The sequence below is a fragment of the Thamnophis sirtalis genome, unplaced genomic scaffold (genome assembly GCF_051295495.1).
Source record: "Thamnophis sirtalis isolate CommonGarterSnake01/CBP01778 unplaced genomic scaffold, rThaSir2_p1.2 scaffold_2, whole genome shotgun sequence".
Taxonomy (NCBI): Eukaryota; Metazoa; Chordata; class Lepidosauria; order Squamata; family Natricidae; genus Thamnophis; species Thamnophis sirtalis.
Genome location: NW_028261382.1, coordinates 38261164 through 38283461, shown reverse-complemented (window position 1 = coordinate 38283461; position 22298 = coordinate 38261164). Strand labels below are relative to the sequence as shown.

The window sequence follows — 22298 nt, the reverse complement described above, 5'->3', positions numbered from 1 at the left end:
ACTCAGTTAAAAACAATTTCCTAAGCTTGCATATTTCCAGCACTGTTGGAAGGTGATCTGCTCTAAACCTCAACCATGATGCAATTCACTGAGCCTTTAAAATTGTAAAGTATTGTTCGGAATAGTCTTGGGAAAAGTTTTTATTTTTACAAGTCGGAAAAAAAGCTGTGCATAAAAGCCCGTGGGCTATTTGCTAAAGGCTCAGTTTAACAGAGTAATGTGTAAAATAGGAAGTCCATTAAATCAGAATGTCCATTAAATCTGAAAGAGAATCTAATCTACTACTTGGAACTATTTATTTTTACAAGTCAGGTCTCTCCTGGTACAGAAAAAATCCTTGCCTGAAAGCCCTTTTTGCCTGTTGGGGCAATTTGTGAAACAGGTCTTAAAGGACAAATTGGAAATGCTGAGTTTAACAGACTAGGGGTTCGTTAAATCAGAATGTCCATTAAATCTGAGAGGATTTAAGCTACTATTTCAAACAGTTAGGAAAAAAGTTTTATTTAACAAGTCAGATCTTCGCTGTTAACAGAGAAATCCTTGCATGAAACCCTTTTGGCTATTGGCTGTTTGTATTGACTTTTGGTGAAGTAGAATAGTGTAGTAGTAACATAAAACTTCAAACTTTTATATACTAGTCATTTCTATAACAACAATTCTAACTTATCAGCAAAACCCAAAATCAAAGTTTCCCCTTTTCCCCCCTGTGCCTCAAAGACAAAGTCCAGAAGCTGTTTCCAAGTAAAATCAAAATTAATTGTATTCTTCTTCTTTTTTAAAATCAAAGCAGTCAATTTAGCCCTCAACTTTGGCAGTCGTTCGTCCACTGTAGCAATCAAAACGTCCTTCCATTTTTGTGCAGAAAGTATTCTTGCTACCATCAACATATACTGGTATACACAAAGGTACGTCAACAACCATTTGTGTATAGAATAGAATAAGAGAGTTGGAAGGGATAGGCAGGAAACCCCACACCACTTCAGATAGATGGCTGAGCAAGGTACCACCTATACTGGACTTGTGCATTTTCTCTTGCCTAAATGTAGCCTTACTTTTTTCACCACTGAATTTCATTTCTAATTTCAAATTAAGACATACCCAGTTCCTGCAACCGTTATTTATGTGTTTTAGCCTCCAGTCCCCTCATCATCATTGTTGTTCTTCTCTGCACTCTTTTTCTAGAGTATCTTTGAACCACTGTATCCATGGTCCAAATGCTGTTATTTCACCAGGTGAAAACGCTCAAGGACAGGTTTGACCCATCAAAGCGACAAAAGTGAAGTCAGTGAATTCTCACATCCAATGTTATGAAATCTACTTACCAATCCAGTGTGCCATCCATCATCCCTGTTAATGAGCCTGCACATCACTAGAAGAAAAATTTATTTCCAGAGGAACTAAACTGCACCCCACAGAATATAAAGCAGAAAGAATAAAAGTTGTCCAACTTTTATTTTCTTCAGAGAGAGAGAGAGAGACCCACCAACGTTTCTGCAATTGGAAAGAGCTACGAGGCCCAGGTGCAAACTTGGACCGGAATTCAAAATTCAATATTCCACTTTAAGGTGTTATATATCGTGCAAAGCTTCATAAAACTGCAAGGCCGAATAGGGAGCGATTGTGTGGCTTAAGTAACTGAAAAGCATTAAAAAACAACAACACACCACTGTTTCCATTCAGAGAGATTATTCTGTAAACACAGGCAAGGATCCCCATGGGGCTTACTCAGGTTTTGACTGATGTTTAATAGGTGTTTTCCCCCCCTTATTTTTCTCTTTCAAGTTGTAGGCTTCTATTCTCCCCGATCAATTAAGATACACGTAATTTCTACCAACATATGGTGAGAAGATGCTACAGAAGTTCATTTCCGTCAAAAACAAAATCTGGGATTTTCCCCAAGCCATGATATTAAACTTCAAGCAAACTTTCAAAAGAATGATAAATGTTCAGTGGATTGATGTTAGTCAGAGCATCAAAAGGTTTTGGATTGGGAGTTTTTTTCTGCTATCAACTTTCAAAATCTCTCTTTATGAGAGAAGCATAAGCAGACGTTGTGGAGTTGGATGGATCCCCAAGGGTTATCTAGTCCAACCCTCTACAAATTAGAAAAACTCGCTTTGAAAAACAACTAAACAGCCTCCTGAAGAGATGGAGAATAGCAATAGCACTTATGTACCGCGCTTCACGGTGCTTTCCAGCCCTCTCTAAGCGGTTGACAGAGTCAGCCTCTTGCCCCCAATAATTTGGGTCCTCATTTTACCAACCTTCTAAAGGACGGAAGGCTGAGGCAACCTGGAGCCTGGTGAGATTTGAACTGCCAAATTGCAAGCAGCCAGCAGGCAGTAGTAGCAGCCTGCAGTACTGCACTCTGACCACTGCGCAACCACGGCTCATAGAAGCCATCATCTCCAATGATGGAGTGTTCCATTGTTGGGTCAATGTTACTATGAAAAACTTTTAGTACTAATATTAGAACTGAAAAGAAATGTATTGGCTCTCCAAGAAAAAATCCAACATTAGAACATGGAATTGGATTTAAAGACAAAATGTGTCTTCTAAAATAGAACATACAATGGTATGGAATATGATTGGAAGGGACCCTGGAGGTCTTCTAATCCAGTGTTTTTCAACCTTGGCAACTTGAAGATGTCTGGACTTCAACTCCCAGAATTCCCCAGCCAGCGAATGCTGGCTGGGGAATTCTGGGAGTTGAAGTCCAGACATCTTCAAGTTGCCAAGGTTGAAAAACACTGTTCTAATCTTACTCAAGCAAGAGTCACTATAACATTCTGGGCAAATGATTGTCCAATATCTTCTTAAAAACCTCCAGTGTTAAGAGCATTCACGACTTCTGGAGGAAAGATGCTGGATAACCATTTGTCTGAAGTGGTGTAGGATTTCCTGCCTAAGCAGGGGGCTGGACTAGAAGACCTCCAAGGTCCCTTCCAACTCTGTTATCCTATTCTAAAGTCATTCCACTGATCAATTGTTCACACTGTCAGAAAATGTCTCCTTAGTTCTAAATTGGGTCTCTACGTTCCAAAATTTCTCAGCAGATTATCGGCTAAGGTAGGAAGCTAAGATGGTTAGGAGTGAAAAGAGCACCACCAGGAGATCCCAGCAAGAGGAAAAACTAAACCAGGAAGCTGAAAAATATTGCAAAGAAAAATGCTTCTAAACCACTGCTAAAAACATCAAAATGAATGTGTCTGCGTCATTCCCAGAAAGCCAATGTTTTTTTTTTTTTAAATTCACTTCCCCTTCACCTTTTTTAAAACTTTCTGATGCCAAGATAACCTTAACTGCCTCGTGAACTCCAAGTCACACCAGGACAGCATGGACTGGCTGCTAAAACCCAAGACATCACTCTTAGACTTGCTTTTTTCTGTTATCCCACTCGGTGGAAATTATCTGTAACCCAAACCCAGAGCCTTAGCTACCCACATAATAAAGAGGCGAGGAAAACACTGCCAGCTCTCCAAAGGAAAGGGGCTTGTGTGTGTTGGTGTGCGTGGTTCACAAATTCTACAAGTTTTGACCAGAAGCAGCGTGGTTTTATGGTAGGAAAACCTAATCCTAGCGACAACATCCCTGAGAAACAGGTGGAGCATCAAACGTGGTCTCTCTGCGGTTCCTTACCGAAAGGATCAACCACAAAGCAATCCATAATTCAAGATTTCGGACAGAGTCCAGGTCTCCCTGGAGAAGTGGACAAGGCTGCCAAAAATGAGACGCCCAAACCAGAGAGGCCGGAGGAGGAGGAGGAGAACCGGAGTCCAACCGCACGGCCGAGGCTTGGCTTGGGCAACTGTTTGCAGAATCCATTTGGGAAAACGGATCCTCCTCCCCTCGACCCGTGAATTAAAGGAAACCAAAGTCAAAAGTTCAGCCTCTGTGCAAAGGCCAGGACGGGTTGACTCCATCATCCCGTGGTTGCAGAGAGCTGAAAAAGGTCTGTGGGAGGCATGCGAACACGAGGGAAATCTTGTTTTTTCCCAAGTTCCTTTAAGGCCCTGGGGTGGAAATGTATTTGTCAATCAAGGGAAAACTTAAAAACACCCACAAACGTCAGATCTCCCTGTACGGAAAGAGATCCATCTTGCAAAAGGACCAGAGCAGGAAAAATAAGATTCCTCTTCTTCCAACAGCCACGGAAGGGCTCTCCACAATCCAGCTTTAAAATAATCATGGTTTGCATTGCAAAGCGCTGCCTCGCATCATGCTCTATGGCACAAACCTGGTTTACAAGCCATCATGTCCTAAACCAGGGGTCAGCAACCCACGGCTCTGGAGGCGCATGTGGCTCTTTCACCCCTCTGCTGCGGCTCCCTGTCACTCAAAATATGCATCACAACTGCCAATGAGTGACACCTACCGATGCGCAAATTTATTAAGCTTTTCGACCCCCAGTAGCCCAACCCAGGATAAATCCAATAAAAGTTTCAGAAGAAAACAGAACCTTTAATTCAACTAGATATGCTAGTTTTGTGGCTGCTCAGGAAATAGTCAGGCACGGGAAGGGTTTTGTGGCTCCCGGTGTTTTCTTTTCAATTCAATTCAATTTATTAGATTTATAGGCCGCCCAATCCCGGGGGACTCCGGGCGGCTTACAAAAACAAGAAAAGGAAAATAATTTAAAAATTCCCCCAACACGCATACGTTCTGATCGGGGTTGGACCCTACATAATAAGGTCAACAGCCCCAGGCCTGCCGGAACAGCCAGGTCTTAACAGCTTTCCTGAAGGCCATGAGGGTGGGTGAGGTCCAGACCTCTGGGGGGTAGCTGATTCCACAGGGTCGGAGCAGCCACAGAGAAGGCTCTCTTCCGAGGCCCCGCCAGCCGGCACTGTCCGGCTGACGGTGTCCTAAGGAGGCCCACCCTGTGGGATCTTATCGGCCGTAGGGAGGTATGTGGCAGTAGGCGGTCTGGCAGATACGCTGGTCCTGAGCGTATCTGTGGGAAAGCGGTCTGAGTATTTAAGGTTGCCGACCCCTGCCCTAAATTAAACCAAGGACGCCCGATCCAGGTCAAGCAAAAAATGATTCAGCCCAGCCAATAACCTACTGTCACATTTTCTTCCCTCCCTTAAGCTAATTTGAGAGGCCACACGGCCAAGCTCCAGGCTCCAGCTGACTCAAGATGCGGAATTAACTTCCTATCTATAGGAAGAGGCGAGAGAGATAAATAGATTTATAAAATGAATAAATCGGGGAAATGTGTCGGGAGCCGAACTCATTGCCCTGTGGATTAAACGATGACTAAGTAGTATCTTTTATTTGAAGGCTTGCAACGAAAGCAAATTAAACCCTACTCAGAGGCAATTCAACACACGGATCGCACTGACTCTTGTTGTGGTTGCTTTCATGTGTCATACGAATCCCAAGTTTGTGGTAGCTTACAGAGAGCAGGTTGCGTCTGCACAACTTCCTTTTTCTCATTTATTCAGATTTATTGTCTTAGATTCCCCCCAACCCCCTAATAACCACAGACCAGTTTTTGTTCTTCATTCTTCAGGCCAACAATGGGAAGCATCTGAAAACTACCTCAAGAGACCAGCTGTGTTCAAACAATCATTACTTAACCATTATTTAGGTTAACTACAGTTTGTTAAACAACTTCAGGGTTGAACCACAGTTTAAACATCACAACAAGCTTATGTATCGTGACAGGCCACAAACAAGCATTGCTTAGCGTGTGTGATCATGGCCTCCTTCTCTTTCAAACCTGGTTTGAGTAACACAGAAAAGCAAATAGTGTGGTAGCTTATTACATACAAACAGGGAGTCCTTGCCTTACGACCAGAAATTGGGACCAGAATTGAGACCATTGCAAGGTGGATGGTTAAGTCAGTCGCACCTTGACTTGATGGCATTTTTTTAACCCGGTTGTTAAGTGAATCTCTGCAGTGGTTAAGTCAGTGTTTCTCAACCTAGGCCACTTGAAGATGTCCGGACTTCAACTCCCAGAATTCCCCAGCCAGCGAATGCTAGCTGGGGAATTCTGGGAGTTGAAGTCCGGACATCTTCAAGTGGCCTAGGTTGAGAAACACTGGGTTAAGTGAAACATGCACTTGTTAAATGATTCCTGCTACCCTTTTAAAGGTCGCAAAAGGGGATGGCATGACCCCGGGCACATTGCAATCATCATAAATATGAGGCAAGTGTCCTCATACTTATGGAATTCTTGAGAGATATTTTCTGGGAAGAAAAAATAGGTTAAATAAGTGGAAAAACTGTAAAAAAAAAAAAGGTGAAATAAAGGGCATATAGTGATGTTAACTACATGTAAAACTTGAATAATGACAAAGAGCTTTGTAAAGAGAATAATACTGTGGAAGTTGGAATAGCAAAGCTATGGTTAAAAATGATTAATTTGTAAAGATAAATTAATAGTAATTGGTTGAAGACAAAAGAAAAAGGTGTTTATCAATGATATGTAAGCGCAAATGAATTAATGGAAAAAGATAAAGGATTATATAAAGGAGATGAATATTGATAAAAGTGGGAAGATTAAAATATATTGAAGCTATGATTATAAATAGGATGCATAAGATGTGACCTGGACCACACTCTGTCCAGAGAGTATGTATGATGGGGAAGAAAATTGCAATAAAACTTGTCTTAAAAAAACTATGAGCCAAGCTTCCAAATTGTGATCGTGGGAATGCTGCAACGGTTCTTAAGTGTGGAAAAACGGACACAAGTTCCCTTTTTTAGGGCTGATGCAACTTCACATCATGGTCGTAAGTGGAGGTCTCCCTGAATGTTCAGCCTTAAAGGCTGAGTCCCCCGTGCAAACTCACCTGGCCTGGCTAAGCCCGCCGCTGTGTGAACCCCTAACCCTCTCTGGTCAAAAGAAAGCAGAAGTCTCCTTACCATGCTCCAGGAAGACGTTGCAATGGGTGCCCCCTTGCTTCGACGATGGCCCTTCCTTCCTCACCCCGCTCTTGATGAAGTGCAGGGCAGAGAGACTGGGCCTCCGTTGGTCGCCCAGAACCTTTCCAGGTTGCTGACCCATAGATTTCTCCCCCTCCCACGCGAGGACAGGCAGGAAACTTCAGCGTCCGAGCGCCGGCCTCTCAGAGCAAAAGCCAGCCTTCTCTCCCTCCTTCTCCCGTTCAGCCCTGCGTAAGTCTGCAAACTTCCATCCGGTCAGCAGGCCGGATTTTAAAGAGTCCCCTTTTGCTCCGTCTTGGCGCTTCACCTGCGGTAAGAAGGTGAGGTCATCCGGTTGCAAGAAGACTCCCACGTAAAGGTCCCCCTTTTCTGGCATAGCGCAGGCCAAAGTCCTCCTGGCTTCAAGAGTTTCTTCCAAACAGAGTCCAAGAATTGTCAATTTTGGGGTTGTTCTGTTGCTCAGCAGCCCTCCACAAAAGTCCCCAAATTGTCACCTGTAACAGGAAATATTTCAGCAATATTCAGTCTGGTGCAGACACTTACGGGCCCCGCAGTCATCCCGCTCTCCTTTCTGCCCCGTGGAGGTTCCTGGGGAGGCCGGGGGGGGGGGGGCATTTTAAGGACCAAACGTGGCGGTGAGATCCGTGGATGAACTCAATGAACCCGGCCACCGTCGGATGCCCTGGGAAGCCAAGCATGGGGGAGCCTGGGAAGGAAGGAAGGATGGGCTCAGCAGTCCAAGGAAAGGGGCGGAAGGGGAGCCACGGAGGAGGAGGGGGGTCATCTCGGGTCAGGGTCCTGGGGGAGCAGAGGGGTTTTTGGGGAGGGGGCTTCAGTCAAGGGGGGGGCTCGGCTGCTTTTCTGAAGGGCTCCTGGCTCAGAGGCAGCAGGAGGACCAAGTCCGCCTGGGGAATGGAGATTCGGATTATGCTGTGGGAGGAAAAGGGGATGGGGGGAAAGTGGGGAAGAAGGGAGGGAAGAAGGAGGGAAGGAGGGAGGGAAGGAAAGTCTGAGGGGGTCGGAAAAAGAAAGTGCGGGGAAAAGAAAAAAGGGAGGTTAAGGAAACGGTGAAGAAGAAGCCGAGGGAGGAAAGGATGAGGAGAAAGAAGGAAAGGAGAGAAAAGAAGGAAGGAAAGAAAGGGGAAAAGAGAAGGGAAGAAACGGAGGAGGGAAGGAAAAGGAGAGAAAGGAAGGAGGGAAGGAAAAAGCTCCACAGGGCGGCGAGGCCAGCAGAGGAGAAGCCGAGGGAGGCCCGGGGGAGCCGGCGGGGCGGGCGGCGGGCTCTCCGGCCTAGGGAGAAGCGGCGGCGGCGGCGGCGGCCATGGCTGCGGAGGGCCGGCGGGAGGCCGAGGGCGGCGCCCGGCAGGAGGAGGAGCAGCAGCCCGGCGAGCGCCGCTGGGCCGACCCATCCTCCCCGGCCCCCCGAGAGGCAGCAGCTCCCATGCCCCCCCCGGACCCATCCTCCCCAGCCTCCCCCCTCCCCCCTTTACCTCAGGGTCTGGGCAACGGTTCCCATCCTCCGCAGCCGCCCTTCGGGACCTCCCTCCCGTTTCCCATCATCCCCAGCCCTCCCCTTTTTACCTCAGGGATATACCGGACTACAACCCCCGTTGCCCACGGGGCTGGGTGAGGACTCCCATCCTCCACTGCCGTCCTCGTTGAGTGTGTCTGCCTTCGGCACTTCCCTCCCCTTTTTACCTCAGGGATATACCGGACTACAACCCCCATTGCCCACCCCTCCTCTGTTTCCCCTCATCCCCAGCCGCCAGACCGCCCCCCCCCCATCCTCACCTCAGCTGACCCAAATCACAACCCCCATCATCCACGGGGCTGAGCAAAGAACCCCATTCTCCACAGCCCAAATTCTCATTTGTGGGGTTGGGCTCTGGCACCCATCATCCTCTGCCAGGGAAGGCCCGGGGGGGGGGGGGGACAGGCGTTTCTCAACCAAGAGATTTTTCTATTGTATTTAATTCTTAATTAAAAGCAAACTCCTAAATTCTCTGTAATAGGCCACTAATTTAAATATATAAAAAAAAACGTAAGAAACTGGTGTTATTTTCTGTTTCTCTTGAAACTGTAAAACTTTATAATAAACAAGTTTGAAACGCAAATAAAGGAATTAATGTGTCCTGAGTCCCAATTTTGCTTTGAAGTCCCGATGAAACAGTAATTAAGTCCACACAAAAAAACACAACCTTTTAGCAATAGAAACAATGAATTGTGGCGCATTGCAGCTTAAAACCTGGCGGGCAAATTCCATTTATTTTTTATCCTGTGATTTTCATCCAGAAGGAAAGACAACAGATTTGATTTGATTTGATTTTTTTTAAGGCAGGGTTGATGCAAGCGAATATTGACTTCCAATGACAACTTGGGGGGGAAAAACCCCGACAAATTTGCGCCGTTTTCTTGGCAAGATTTCAAAAGCCGCCTGCCATTGCCGGCTTCTTAGGGCTGAGAGAGAGTGGCCGGCCCAAGGCCACCCAGTTGGCTTTGCGTCCAAGGCAGGATTAGAACTCAGAATTAAAATGTATTCCCTCGTCCAAAGAACTGAGCGAACGAGACGTGATTCGAAATTTGGTTTCGCTCCAAATTAAACAATATTTTTTTTTGCAGCAACCACAACTTGAACCCAAAGTTGCAAAGGCAGCAATTCGAATTCGCTACCCCCCAAAATCCGAGGACTATTCTCTCGGCTGCCCAAACCAACAATGCAGAAATAGAAATTTAAAAGGTTATTTATGGATTCCAGACATTTCAACAGCCTTCCAAACTCACTCATAGGCGGCTTATAACATTTTCTTTAATTAAGACACAGAGTTTTAAGGAGGAGAAACATAAAATTACATAGGAAATGGAGATCGGTAGGTTCTCTTTTTTTAAAAACATCAAGTCCTTTTTGCGCCAAAGAATGGTTTTACACTTAGGAAATCTCTTTCTAGTGCAATTGTTGGATTTTCCATCGATGCTGAACTTCAAAATCCAGCATTTGTCAGGTTAGGAACACACACTGGAGCAATGTTTTAAATAAAGGAATAAAAAATTGGGATGTGGAAAGATATGGTTTGAGGAAGAGAAGGATGAGGATTATATTAGCTCTTCCTTGCTGCTCATCCTTCCTGTTGAGTCTAGAATCTTCTCCAATGATATTTCCAGGTCATGGAGCAGGAGACACGTGTTTGATGTTCTTCACACAAGGAGAGAAGATGGACAGACTTCGTGGTTTACAACAGGAGTTTGCAACCTGTGGGCCGCACCCCACAACCAGACCATGGCCGCGTGAGAAAGTTAAGGAAGGAGATGGATGGGATGGAGGGAAGAAGGAAGACAGGGATGGGATAGAAGGAAAGAAGAAAAGATGGAAGAAAGATATGAGACGAATTGGGTGGATGGATGGACGGACGGATGGTGGGTGGAAGGAAGGAAATGGTTGATTGGAAGAAGGAAGGAATAAGGAGAGAAGAAAAGATGGAAGAAAAGGGAGGGAGGGAAGAAAAGAGATGGATGGATGGATGGATGGATGGATGGATGGGTGGGTGGGTGGAAGGAAGGAAGGAACCCTTGCCGCTCCACCACTCCTTCTCTACCATCACCCTTCCAACTCCAGGAGCCTCTGGCGTGTCTCCAACACAATCTCCTCCACCACTTCTGGTTTGAGAAGGTCTTTGATCTGCAAGGAAGGAGGAGGAGACATCCGGGTAAACATCAGGCTTCCCTCTTCTCACACCTCTGGCCCGGAAGCCCACCCGGCCTTCCCCTCGCACCCCCACCCCTTTCCCTTGAGGGACCTTCCCTGGTGGAGACCCGGTGCCCAAGCCAAGGAGAGGCCCTACCTGGTGAGGAAGAGAGGCTTCGTAGCAGTAGAGGATGCTGGTGTCGTACAAAGTCATCTTCTGGGAGACGAGCGCCAGGAGGCAGTTCCGGAGGCGGGAGATGACCTCGCGGTCAGACAGGGGCACCGGCTGAAAAGACGGACAGCTAAGCCGCTGCGTGCCTGTGTGGTGGGTGCAGGTAGTCCTCCACTTAGGACAACTCGTTCCGCAACCGTTCAAAGTTATGACGGTGCGGAAATACTCCACCCTTCGCTCTTTCTTTCCTTCTCTTTCCTTCTCTCTTCCTTCTTTCCTTCCTTTCTCTTTCTTTTTTCTTTTTCTTACTTTTATTCGCTACCTTACTTCCCCCTCCTTTTCTTCACTCCTATTTTCTTCTTTCCTTCCTTCCTTTCCTTCCTTGTTTTTATTTCTTTTACTTCTGTTCTTAGCTACCTTCCTCCCTCCCTCCCTCTTTTCTTCCTTCCTTCCTTTCTTCTAGCTTTCTTTCTTATTTATTTATTACACTTCTTCACCACTCATCCCCCTCGGAGAAGGGCTCTGCGCAAAGTACCATTGAATCCATAAAATTAAGCATTTGAAAGCAAAATAAGATTATTATTTTTTTTAAAAGAAAAATCTAAAACAACATTCTAAAATTACAAAAGAGGCTTCCGGGATGGGGAGGTTAGCAGTTGTTAACATAGATGATGACGGGACCCGTGGGGTCAACCAGCCCCATGGTTGTGGCCCCCTCCCACACAAGGCTCCACAAGCAGATTTTGACCCATTGGCAGAAGGCCAAGAGATCGGGGGGGGGGGGGGGGGGGGCAGGGAGGCTTTCCTCACAAGCTGCCCAAATTTTTGAAACCTCTTGGGTCAGGGTATCCCCGAGCCTTCAACTCACCTCCAGATTAGCCACGAAGCCCCCAGCCTCGTCCTCTTTCTGCTCAGGGGTGGGGTAAATCCAGATGAAGCCATTGTTGCCAAGGATGATGGAGGCCCCACACGGCAAGTCGTGGAAGTGAGTTTTCTGACGTTTCACCAGGGATGGAGAGACCTGGACTAGGACCCCCTGGCCCAGCTGGACAGGGAAAGGAGGGCACGAGGAATGAAGGCGAAGGGTGAGCAGGTGGGGGAAAAAAATATTAACATTTCTGATATACGTGGCCACATAGCCTTGATTGTCATTGCAACGAAATTGGTTTTAGCCTCACTGCTTGCTCCCCACGACAAAAAACAGAAACAACATAAATAGCCTAACGAATAATCCCCATGCAAGTAATTAGGAAAGAGAGAGAGAAACTTATCCTACATGTGTGGTTGTATTTAAGAGTCTGACAGCCCAAAGTTTCTCATTATTATCAAACTTAAAGTATTGACCATAATGTAAACATAATGGGGATGTGAACAATTGATATTATTACAACTGTTAGTACAATTGTTATTACACCATGGCAGATGTTAAAACCTCTAAGACGGCAACGTAGAATAGAGAACTACAAAAGCTAAACATGCCAATACAGTAGACTGTGAAATTATTTTATATTATGTTTGTCTTGTTTTTTTCTGTATTTGTTGTTTTCCCCCCCTGTTTTTAAAGGTAAAAATGTTTAATAAAAACTATTTTTTTAAAAAGAGCCTGACATTCCAAGGATCGAAACTGTTTTTAAACCTATTTGTTCGGCTGGCTCTGCTTCGATGTCTGCTGCCCGATGGTCAAAGTGTAAAGAGAGACTGAGCAGGCTGAGAGTCATCTCAGAGAATCCTCCTTACTCTGCTAAAGCAGCGGGACCTGGCGAGGTCATCCAGTGGTGTTAGATGGCGACCAATGGCTTCTTGTGCCGAATTGACCACCCTCTGTGGTGCCTTCCTGTCCGCATCAGTTAAATCAGAGGACCACCATACTGTCATGCAGTCGGTGAGGGCACCTACAGAAAGAGGCCATCGGCCGTTGTTCCCCCGGAATACGTTCCGATATTCTTTATTCTACACGAAGAACGTTCGTTCTTATACCTTCCCGTATTTGAGACTTCGAGTGTGCAATGAGACCGCCCCGTCGGAAAACACCGCTTGGACCTCGGCCTGAAGGGAGCATTTAAGGAAATAAAAGCACAGCCGATTCCCCCGGAATTTCTACCAATGCCCATAAATACAAACCCAACCGACCGAATGGCTGAACTTAATTCAAAGTTCCCCTTCCAGAATGGCCGAATGGTTCTTCCCGGCATCTGGGCAGCCGTGAGAGCAAAAGGTATATTGGGAAACGGAGGCTACCTGAGGAATCCTGGGAGTTGAAGTCAAGTGGGCAAAGTTGAGAAACACCAACCAAGCTTGGTATTATGGGTGCAAACGAGGCTTTAGCACATAAAAATGTTCAGCAGTCAACATGTCGACCTGCAGAAGGATGGGACACAGCTCCCATCATCCCCAGAGTATGGGCAATGGTGATCCATCAGCAACGGGGTCGGAAGAAGATTCTTAAAAGAGATTTTCAGCTCCCCCCCAAAAAAAGGATACGCTGACAAGGTCTCCTTCTTGGAGGAAATCTCTCATGGCCAACTCATCTTCCGCAGATCGCCGTCTCTGGGGAATAAATAACAGATTGAACTGAACATCTGATTGGGCCAAGGGGGGCTTTAGACACACAAGGAATTTGCCTCCGCTGCAGGAACTCTCGGCGTATCTGGGGGGGGGGGGGGGAAGCAACAGGATACAGGTATTGTCCTTGTCTTACAACAGTTTATGTAGCGGCCATTCAACGCCAACGAAAAAAGTGACTTATGACCGTTTTTCACACTTAGGACCGATGACGCATATCCGTGGCCATGTGATCAAAATTCAGATGCTTGGCAACTGCTTCATATTATGACCGCCGCAATGTCCCAGGGTCATGTGCTTTTGCGACCTGATGAGGAGGGCTGATTCACTTAACAACTGGGTTATCATCTGCAGTGATTCACTTAACAACAGAAGCAAGAAAGGACTCAAAATGGGGCAAAACTGGAGATATTTTTAAAATAAAACAGTGGCATAACTAAAAATTAGAAAGGGGTACAAGGGAAGATTATAATTCAATATAAATCTGTGCATTACTATTAGAATTATACAAGTCTGTTAAACATAACAAATGTGATTATGGGTATTTTATCTGTAGTAAAAGGAATAATATCAAGAATATGGAGATTGGCATAAAAACATATTGAAATATGGAATAATTAAGGAAAGATTATAATTCAACAAAATATACTGTATGTCTTACTACTAAAAGTTTATAAGGTTGTTAATTGTGTTAAATATGAAAAGTATTGTTTTATTTCTACTAAAATGTAACTCTGGCTCAACACTGCTATGTTTGAAGAAAAATAAAAAAAAACTTTTTAAAAAGGGGACAAAACTCACTTAACAAATGCTTCATTTAACAACAGAATTTTTGGGCCGAATCATGATTGTAAGTCGAGGACTACCTGTAAAATAATAGTTTTTAAAAATCAAAATAACCCTCCATATAAACCCCACCCATTTCTAAATGAAAACGACGTTTCCAGCAGTGTGAGGACAGACTCACCAACTCTCCACCGGGAAGATTCATGGAAGACAACAGCAGCACAGATTCGAGTCTCGAGTTGGTCTCCACCTTCCATCGTTTCTGCTGAACCTAAAAAAAAAAAAGTATATATATAAAAAAAATTAAATCCAAACTTCTTCAAAATGCCACCCACCCAAAGAGCCGAAATAGAAACTATTTTGGCAGGCGCTGGGCTTATTTATAATCAGTGGTCCTAAACCACTCCATTCTTCGGCAGATGCCATTTTAGGAGTTATTATCCTATATTTTACATTCCTAACAAATTGTTCCACGCTATGGGACAAACCAGCAACACAGAAAAGTAATAGCAAATATTTTCAACATGGCTCTTTTTTTAAAAAAAAATACAAGTTCAGAACTTCCATTGAAAAAAATAATTACAGAATTTTTGCTGTTCTGCATATTTTAGGGAGGGAAGAAATAAAGGAAGAAAGGAAAATATAGGAAGGAAGGAAGGGAGGGAGGGAGGGAAGGAGGGAGGAAGGGAGGAAGGAAGGAAGGAAGGAAGGAAGGAAGGAAGGAAGGAAGGAAGGAAGGAAGGAAGGAAGGAAGGAAGGAAGGAAGGAATAGATGGGAGGGAGGGGTGTACGCTTAAATGAAAACATTACCTCTGTAATTCGCCCAACCACAATGTCTCCAACCTCACCATTGTACCTGCCAGGAAAATCAAAAAGAAGCAATTATTCAATAATTCCCCAGCTAAAGGCAGAACATATAACCTTTTGCTGTAATAAATGTGCCGATCTTTAAAAAAAATCTCTTGAGATTATGGGTTACTTTTCAGCATTAAATCAGAGGCCAGAACTGGAGCAGGAAGAGAAGCTCAGATATACGATAACCGAGCAGACGCACCAAAGTCCTCGACTGAGAATTGTGAATTTAATTTGAAGGCTGAGCTCAGTGTTTCTCAATTTAGTAAATGTTTAAGGTGCCTGGATTTCCTCTCCCAGAATTCCCCCAGCCAGCCATGCTATCAATGTATCTTGTCTATCATCCCATGCTGGCTGGGGGATTCTGGGAGTCAACGTTCAACCCCACACAACGTGTCTTGCTTAGGATTCCCAGGATCAAACTGTATATTTGAACCCAACTTCTGTTTCTCACCTGGTTTTCAACGCTTTCACACACACCAATTTGTTCACTCTCTCCACAACTCCAGCCACCGAAGCAACCAGCTTCTCCTCCCCCAGGTAGGTTCCGTGACCCCTGGCAAAACCCAAAGAAAGAAGGAAATGAAGAGAGAAAGGAACACTTGTGGAAGGATTGTTGTACATTGTTTTGGAATAGATACATAGACAGATTGTGGGTCGTCCTCAATTTACAACAGTTCATTTAGTGACCGTTCAAAGTTACAACGGCATTGAAAAAGGGGCCATTTTTCACACTTATGACCGTTGAAACATCCCCAGGGTCATTGATTTACATTCGGTCGCTTGACAACTGGTTCACAGTTATGACGGCCGCAGGGCCCCTGCCCACTTTTTGGGGAACTTCTGACAAGCAGAGTCAACGGGAAAGCCAGATTCAGTTAACAACCATGTTACTCACTTAATGACTGCAGTGATACACTACATAACCAGGGCCAGGAAGGTCATAAATTGGGGCAAAACCCACTTAACAAATGTCTCAAGAACAGAAATGTTGAGCTCAAAAATAACCAAGTTCAGAGAAGACCCAGGACCCCACAGTCCTCCTCCTCCTTCTCTCCCTCTCCACAAACCCAACATCCTTCTAGCACTGATGATGTTACCTAGTTTGGGTCATGAGAGGTGTGTAAAAAAATAACCAAGGACCTCTCAGATAGATGACAAATAAATGACCAATATATGGAAGATAGATAGGTGACAGAGATAGAAAGAAGAGAGGATAGAGAAAGAGATGATAGGTGGGTGAATGGATACATAGACCAACCAGACCAGACCAGACCAGACCAGACCAGACCAGACCAGACCAGACCAGACCAGACCAGACCAGACCAGACCAGACCAGACCAGACCAGACCAGACCAGACCAGACCAGACCAGACCAGACCAGACCAGACCAGACCAGACCAGACCAGACCAGACCAGACCAGACCAGACCAGACCAGACCAGACCAGACCAGACCAGACCAGACCAGACCAGACCAGACCAGACCAGACCAGACCAGACCAGACCAGACCAGACCAGACCAGACCAGACCAGACCAGACCAGACCAGACCAGACCAGACCAGACCAGACCAGACCAGACCAGACCAGACCAGACCAGACCAGACCAGACCAGACCAGACCAGACCAGACCAGACCAGACCAGACCAGACCAGACCAGACCAGACCAGACCAGACCAGACCAGACCAGACCAGACCAGACCAGACCAGACCAGACCAGACCAGACCAGACCAGACCAGACCAGACCAGACCAGACCAGACCAGACCAGACCAGACCAGACCAGACCAGACCAGACCAGACCAGACCAGACCAGACCAGACCAGACCAGACCAGACCAGACCAGACCAGACCAGACCAGACCAGACCAGACCAGACCAGACCAGACCAGACCAGACCAGACCAGACCAGACCAGACCAGACCAGACCAGACCAGACCAGACCAGACCAGACCAGACCAGACCAGACCAGACCAGACCAGACCAGACCAGACCAGACCAGACCAGACCAGACCAGACCAGACCAGACCAGACCAGACCAGACCAGACCAGACCAGACCAGACCAGACCAGACCAGACCAGACCAGACCAGACCAGACCAGACCAGACCAGACCAGACCAGACCAGACCAGACCAGACCAGACCAGACCAGACCAGACCAGACCAGACCAGACCAGACCAGACCAGACCAGACCAGACCAGACCAGACCAGACCAGACCAGACCAGACCAGACCAGACCAGACCAGACCAGACCAGACCAGACCAGACCAGACCAGACCAGACCAGACCAGACCAGACCAGACCAGACCAGACCAGACCAGACCAGACCAGACCAGACCAGACCAGACCAGACCAGACCAGACCAGACCAGACCAGACCAGACCAGACCAGACCAGACCAGACCAGACCAGACCAGACCAGACCAGACCAGACCAGACCAGACCAGACCAGACCAGACCAGACCAGACCAGACCAGACCAGACCAGACCAGACCAGACCAGACCAGACCAGACCAGACCAGACCAGACCAGACCAGACCAGACCAGACCAGACCAGACCAGACCAGACCAGACCAGACCAGACCAGACCAGACCAGACCAGACCAGACCAGACCAGACCAGACCAGACCAGACCAGACCAGACCAGACCAGACCAGACCAGACCAGACCAGACCAGACCAGACCAGACCAGACCAGACCAGACCAGACCAGACCAGACCAGACCAGACCAGACCAGACCAGACCAGACCAGACCAGACCAGACCAGACCAGACCAGACCAGACCAGACCAGACCAGACCAGACCAGACCAGACCAGACCAGACCAGACCAGACCAGACCAGACCAGACCAGACCAGACCAGACCAGACCAGACCAGACCAGACCAGACCAGACCAGACCAGACCAGACCAGACCAGACCAGACCAGACCAGACCAGACCAGACCAGACCAGACCAGACCAGACCAGACCAGACCAGACCAGACCAGACCAGACCAGACCAGACCAGACCAGACCAGACCAGACCAGACCAGACCAGACCAGACCAGACCAGACCAGACCAGACCAGACCAGACCAGACCAGACCAGACCAGACCAGACCAGACCAGACCAGACCAGACCAGACCAGACCAGACCAGACCAGACCAGACCAGACCAGACCAGACCAGACCAGACCAGACCAGACCAGACCAGACCAGACCAGACCAGACCAGACCAGACCATACATACATACATACATACATACATACATACATACATACATACATACATACATATTATAGATGATAGATAGACGGGGAATGATAGATCTATTGATATATGATATAATAAATATAGATGATGATGATGATAGATAGATAGATAGATAGATAGATAGATAGATAGATAGATAGATAGATAGATAGATAGATAGATAGATAGATAGATAGATAGATGGATGGATAGATGATGGATGGATGGATGGAGATAAATGTAGATGGAGATATTATAGATGAGAGAGAGAGAGGAAAGAAAGAAAGAAAGAAAGAAAGAAAGAAAGAAAGAAAGAAAGAAAGAAAGAAAGAAAGAAAGAAAGAAAGAAGAGGTAGATATAGATATTATAGATGAGAGGGAGAGAGAGAGAGATGATAGAAATAGACAGACAGACATGAATGGATAGACAGAAAGAAAAAGGAGAGATGACAGATGAGACTTGTGTCCATTTGTCTTCTGCAAAGTATTTCCAAACCTGCCTGCTGGGGAATCCCATCCAGCCCCCCCCCCCTCCTTCATGCAGCCCCACCCACTCATCCCCCCAGGGAAACCCACCCCCACCCCCTCCCCTCCTTTGGCCAATGGCCCTTCCATGGATTGGGGGGAGGGGGAGTGTCGTGCTCAGGAGCCCCCTCGCCTCCTCTTCCTCGCAGCAGAAGGCCAAAGGCGGAGGGGGGGAGGGGGCTTTCCTTAGCACGTGCAGAGCCTTGAAAGAGAGCCTTGAAAGACCCAAGGGGGCTCCCGAGCACGTGCAAAGCGCGCCCTGGGCTCTGCTGCAGCCCCGTGCACCCGCCCTCACCGCATGTATCCCGGGTCCGTGGTGATGGTGTCCCCGGGGACCACTAAGTCCCGCTCCCCGCCGCCGCCCCGGGACAGGCTGGGCGCGAGAGGCTTCCGCGCTGCGGGCAGCCTGAACTCCACCGCCGCCGCCATCTTGGTTGAAGGCGCACCGGCCGCCGCCGCCGCCGCGCAAGCGCAGAACCCCGCCAGGCCTCTGCCGCCGACATGTCTACTCCTGGCGGGTTTCTAGAGGAAAGGGTTGCGAGCGCAGAATGGGACAACTCCGGGCTTCCGTTCGCGGCGCTGGGAAAACGAGGGAGGCTGGTTTCCCTTTTGCAAAATAAAAAAATTAAAAAGAGCCACCCTTCTCGCCGTGGGCACCTTGGATTAGGGTCAGGGGCGCGCTGGACCCCCGCCTCATCCCCAATTTGGACAGTCTGGTTGTGTGAATGTGTCCAAGATTGGACAGTTGTGTTTGTGTATGTATGTATGTATGTAATGTATGTATGTATGTATGTATGTATGTATACACATACACATACACATACATGAGCCGAGGTGGCGCAGTGGTTAGGGTGCAGTACTGCAGGCCACTTCAGCTGACTGTTATCTGCAGTTCGGCTGTTCAAATCTCACCGGCTCAGGGTTGACTCAGCCTTCCATCCTCCCGAGGTGGGTGAAATGAGGACCCGGATTGTTGTTGGGGGAAATATGCTGACTCTGTAAACCACTTAGAGAGGGCTGAAAGCCCTATGAAGCAGTATATAAGTCTAATAAATAAATAAATAAATAAATGTGTATGTCTATGTATACACACACAAACACACACACACAGAGGATCTCCTGCTTGAGCAAGGGGTTGGACTAGAAGACCTCCAAGGTCCCTTTCAGCTCTATTCTGATTCATCTAAGTCACCGGGCTGCATTTTGCACTTCCCCCACGCAGAGGGCATGTTGAGAAGAGAATAACAGAGCTGGAAGGGACCTTCGAGGTCTTCTAGTCCAACCTCCTGCTCAAGGAGTGTTTCTAATCTATACCATGTCAGACAAATGGCTGTCCAATAATATGCAAGCCCCCTCCCGGCTTTGCAGCCAAGATCCAGCCTCCCATTAAAGCACGCCCCCATGCTTAGGAACCAAAAACCTAAGTTTTATATCACTTTTGCTTAGACTGTTCCTCTTGGGGTTAGCAGAGAAACTTGAGAAGGCAAATGCAGTCCGGCTCTGCGCCTATTTTAAAAGCGGTGCTCTGTCGCCCTCTAGTGTCTATTTAGGGGATATGCTGTATTTCCTCAAATCTGCTGTTAGCACCCAAGTGAAACCCTTAAGTAAGTTTTGCCCCATTTTATGACCTTTCTTGCTACAGTTGTTAAATGAATCATGCCAGTTGTTAAAGTTAGTAACACAGTTGACAAGTGAATGTGGCTTGTTAGAAGTTTGCAAAAGGGCATCACGTGACCATCATAAATATGAACCAGTTGCCAAACATCTCAATTTTGATCATATGACCATGGAGGTTGTAAGTGTAGAAAACGGTCATAAATCATTTTTTTCTTTGCCTTTAAAACTTTGAATGTCACTAAACAAATTTCCATACGTGTACCCAATTCAACTTCCCTTCTTTTGGAAGAGTCCATCAAGGACCAAATAATATATATATTTTTATACTGGCAGATTTGAATTTCTTAGATTTATAGATTATAGAATCTCCGAATTGGAAGGTTTTGTGAAAAGAAACCAATTGTGACAGAGTTCACACACTTCTCTACATCAAATTATATTATGATGAACATGCTGGCTGAGGAATTCTGGGAATTGAAGTCCATACATGCTATCTGTGGAATTCTGGGAGTTAAAGTTACGGAGGTTGAAAATCATTCCGCAAATTGTAAAACTGATCTGTGATTAAAAATCAAAGAAAATTCAGCCCAGGCAAACGGAACAGAGGACTAAAAACTTAAAACCACCAGTTTCTACCCCAGCAGTTGTAAACTCTGCGTCCTAAAAAGCTTTTCACTTCACGTTATATTTTGTTCATGTTTTTATTATTATTCTTTATTTAGAATACAAGAGCATGAGAGATACAAAGATATATATTTATATTTATATATTTATATATATATTTATGTATTTACAGCTGTGTACATCATACAATTATTATATAATTGATATTAAAGTCTTGGGGGTTTTGTTTTGTAAATAGCAGTTTTACATGATTTTTATCTACAAGGTTAAAGTGACCGTTGTGTGTGACATCTCAAGACCTCTTATGCTTATCAGGAGAGATTTTCCGAAGCAGCCGGGGACTTTCGCCGTTCTTTAAAAAATGTATATTTTACACACACAAAAAAAAGTTCATTCCTGAATCCCATTTAGGTCCATGATGGGAATTAGGCAAAGAAACCGTTTCTTCTGTATGTGGAAGGTTGAAGGTTGGTATCGAGCATTTGCAAAAACTTTGATTTGACAAAAGACAGAAATTGCACAATTTTTTTTTTTGGGGGGGGGGAGATCTAGGAGGTTGCAATCCCAGAATACGAAGCTGAATAAAATCCTTTCCTAAAACAATGTCTTTTTATTTCAAGTCTTTTTTTATTCCTCTGTTGTGGTGCATCAGCAGCCAGCGGAGCTGGCAGCAGAGTCGGACAGTGAGGAGGTTGGGGAGGAACCTGGGCCAGTCTTGGGGGGGGGGCTGAGGGAAGCTCAGACGAGGGCTCTGCGTCGGAGGCAGAGAGGGAGATAGACAGCAGTGAGGCAGAGGAACAGCTGGAGCCTCTTCCCAGTGTGCGCATGCACAGAGCTGCCAGAAGACAGGAACAACTAAGAAATCAGGGTCGACTTGGGAGTAAAGCCACACCTTGGAGGTGATTGGCCCCTCCCAGAGGAAACAAAGGAGGAGCGAATGGGGAGGGGGCTTTTGCAGGAACAATTTATTCCTTCGAGTGGAAAGTTCTGTTTGTGACTGTAAGAGGCTCTGGGCCAAGCGTTGCCTTGCCCTGCGGTTGGAAACTGGTTATCTGGCAGTTCTCCAAGCGAGATAAGGTTCGTGTGGATAAACATTCCTTTGAAAAGACTGTTTTACTAAGCCTGGCAGACTGTGAATGAAAGGAATCATGTAAATAAAAGGTGTTTTGCCAGGACCAAGACTCCCCTTCGTGCTTGTTAAGGAAGCCCAGGTTAGAACATCCTCCAAGTTTTAAACATCAGTGGGCAACTGTTTTTTATCCATCAGGGAAGCTTACACAAGGAGAGAGGCAGAAAAATGTGTGAAACCGGTTAAAATGATAATAAGAAGAGGGGGCCGTTTGCAAAGGAGTCCCG

The 22298-nt window shown here is 46.3% G+C and overlaps 2 protein-coding genes across 3 annotated transcripts in view; both read right to left on the bottom strand.

The window, feature by feature from the left end:
- Window positions 1–7737, bottom strand: part of ABL1 (ABL proto-oncogene 1, non-receptor tyrosine kinase) — a 67417-nt gene extending 59680 nt beyond the window's left edge. For both annotated transcript variants that reach the window (XM_087704939.1, XM_087704940.1), the window contains exon 1: window positions 6877–7737. In XM_087704939.1, coding sequence (XP_087561065.1) covers window positions 6877–7018 — 142 coding nt within the window. In that variant the 5' untranslated portion in view covers window positions 7019–7737. The remainder of the gene's footprint in view (window positions 1–6876) is intronic.
- A 1215-nt stretch (window positions 7738–8952) lies between these two features.
- Window positions 8953–19144, bottom strand: EXOSC2 (exosome component 2). The gene is made up of 9 exons (XM_087704938.1): window positions 18997–19144; window positions 15403–15504; window positions 14907–14952; window positions 14278–14367; window positions 13230–13295; window positions 12726–12794; window positions 11617–11793; window positions 10734–10862; window positions 8953–10570 (listed from the first exon to the last, which is right to left on the bottom strand). Exons 1-9 carry the CDS (start codon window positions 19128–19130, stop codon window positions 10490–10492), a joined length of 894 nt encoding a protein of 297 aa, XP_087561064.1. The 5' UTR covers window positions 19131–19144; the 3' UTR covers window positions 8953–10489.
- Between the last annotated feature and the right edge of the window lie 3154 nt (window positions 19145–22298).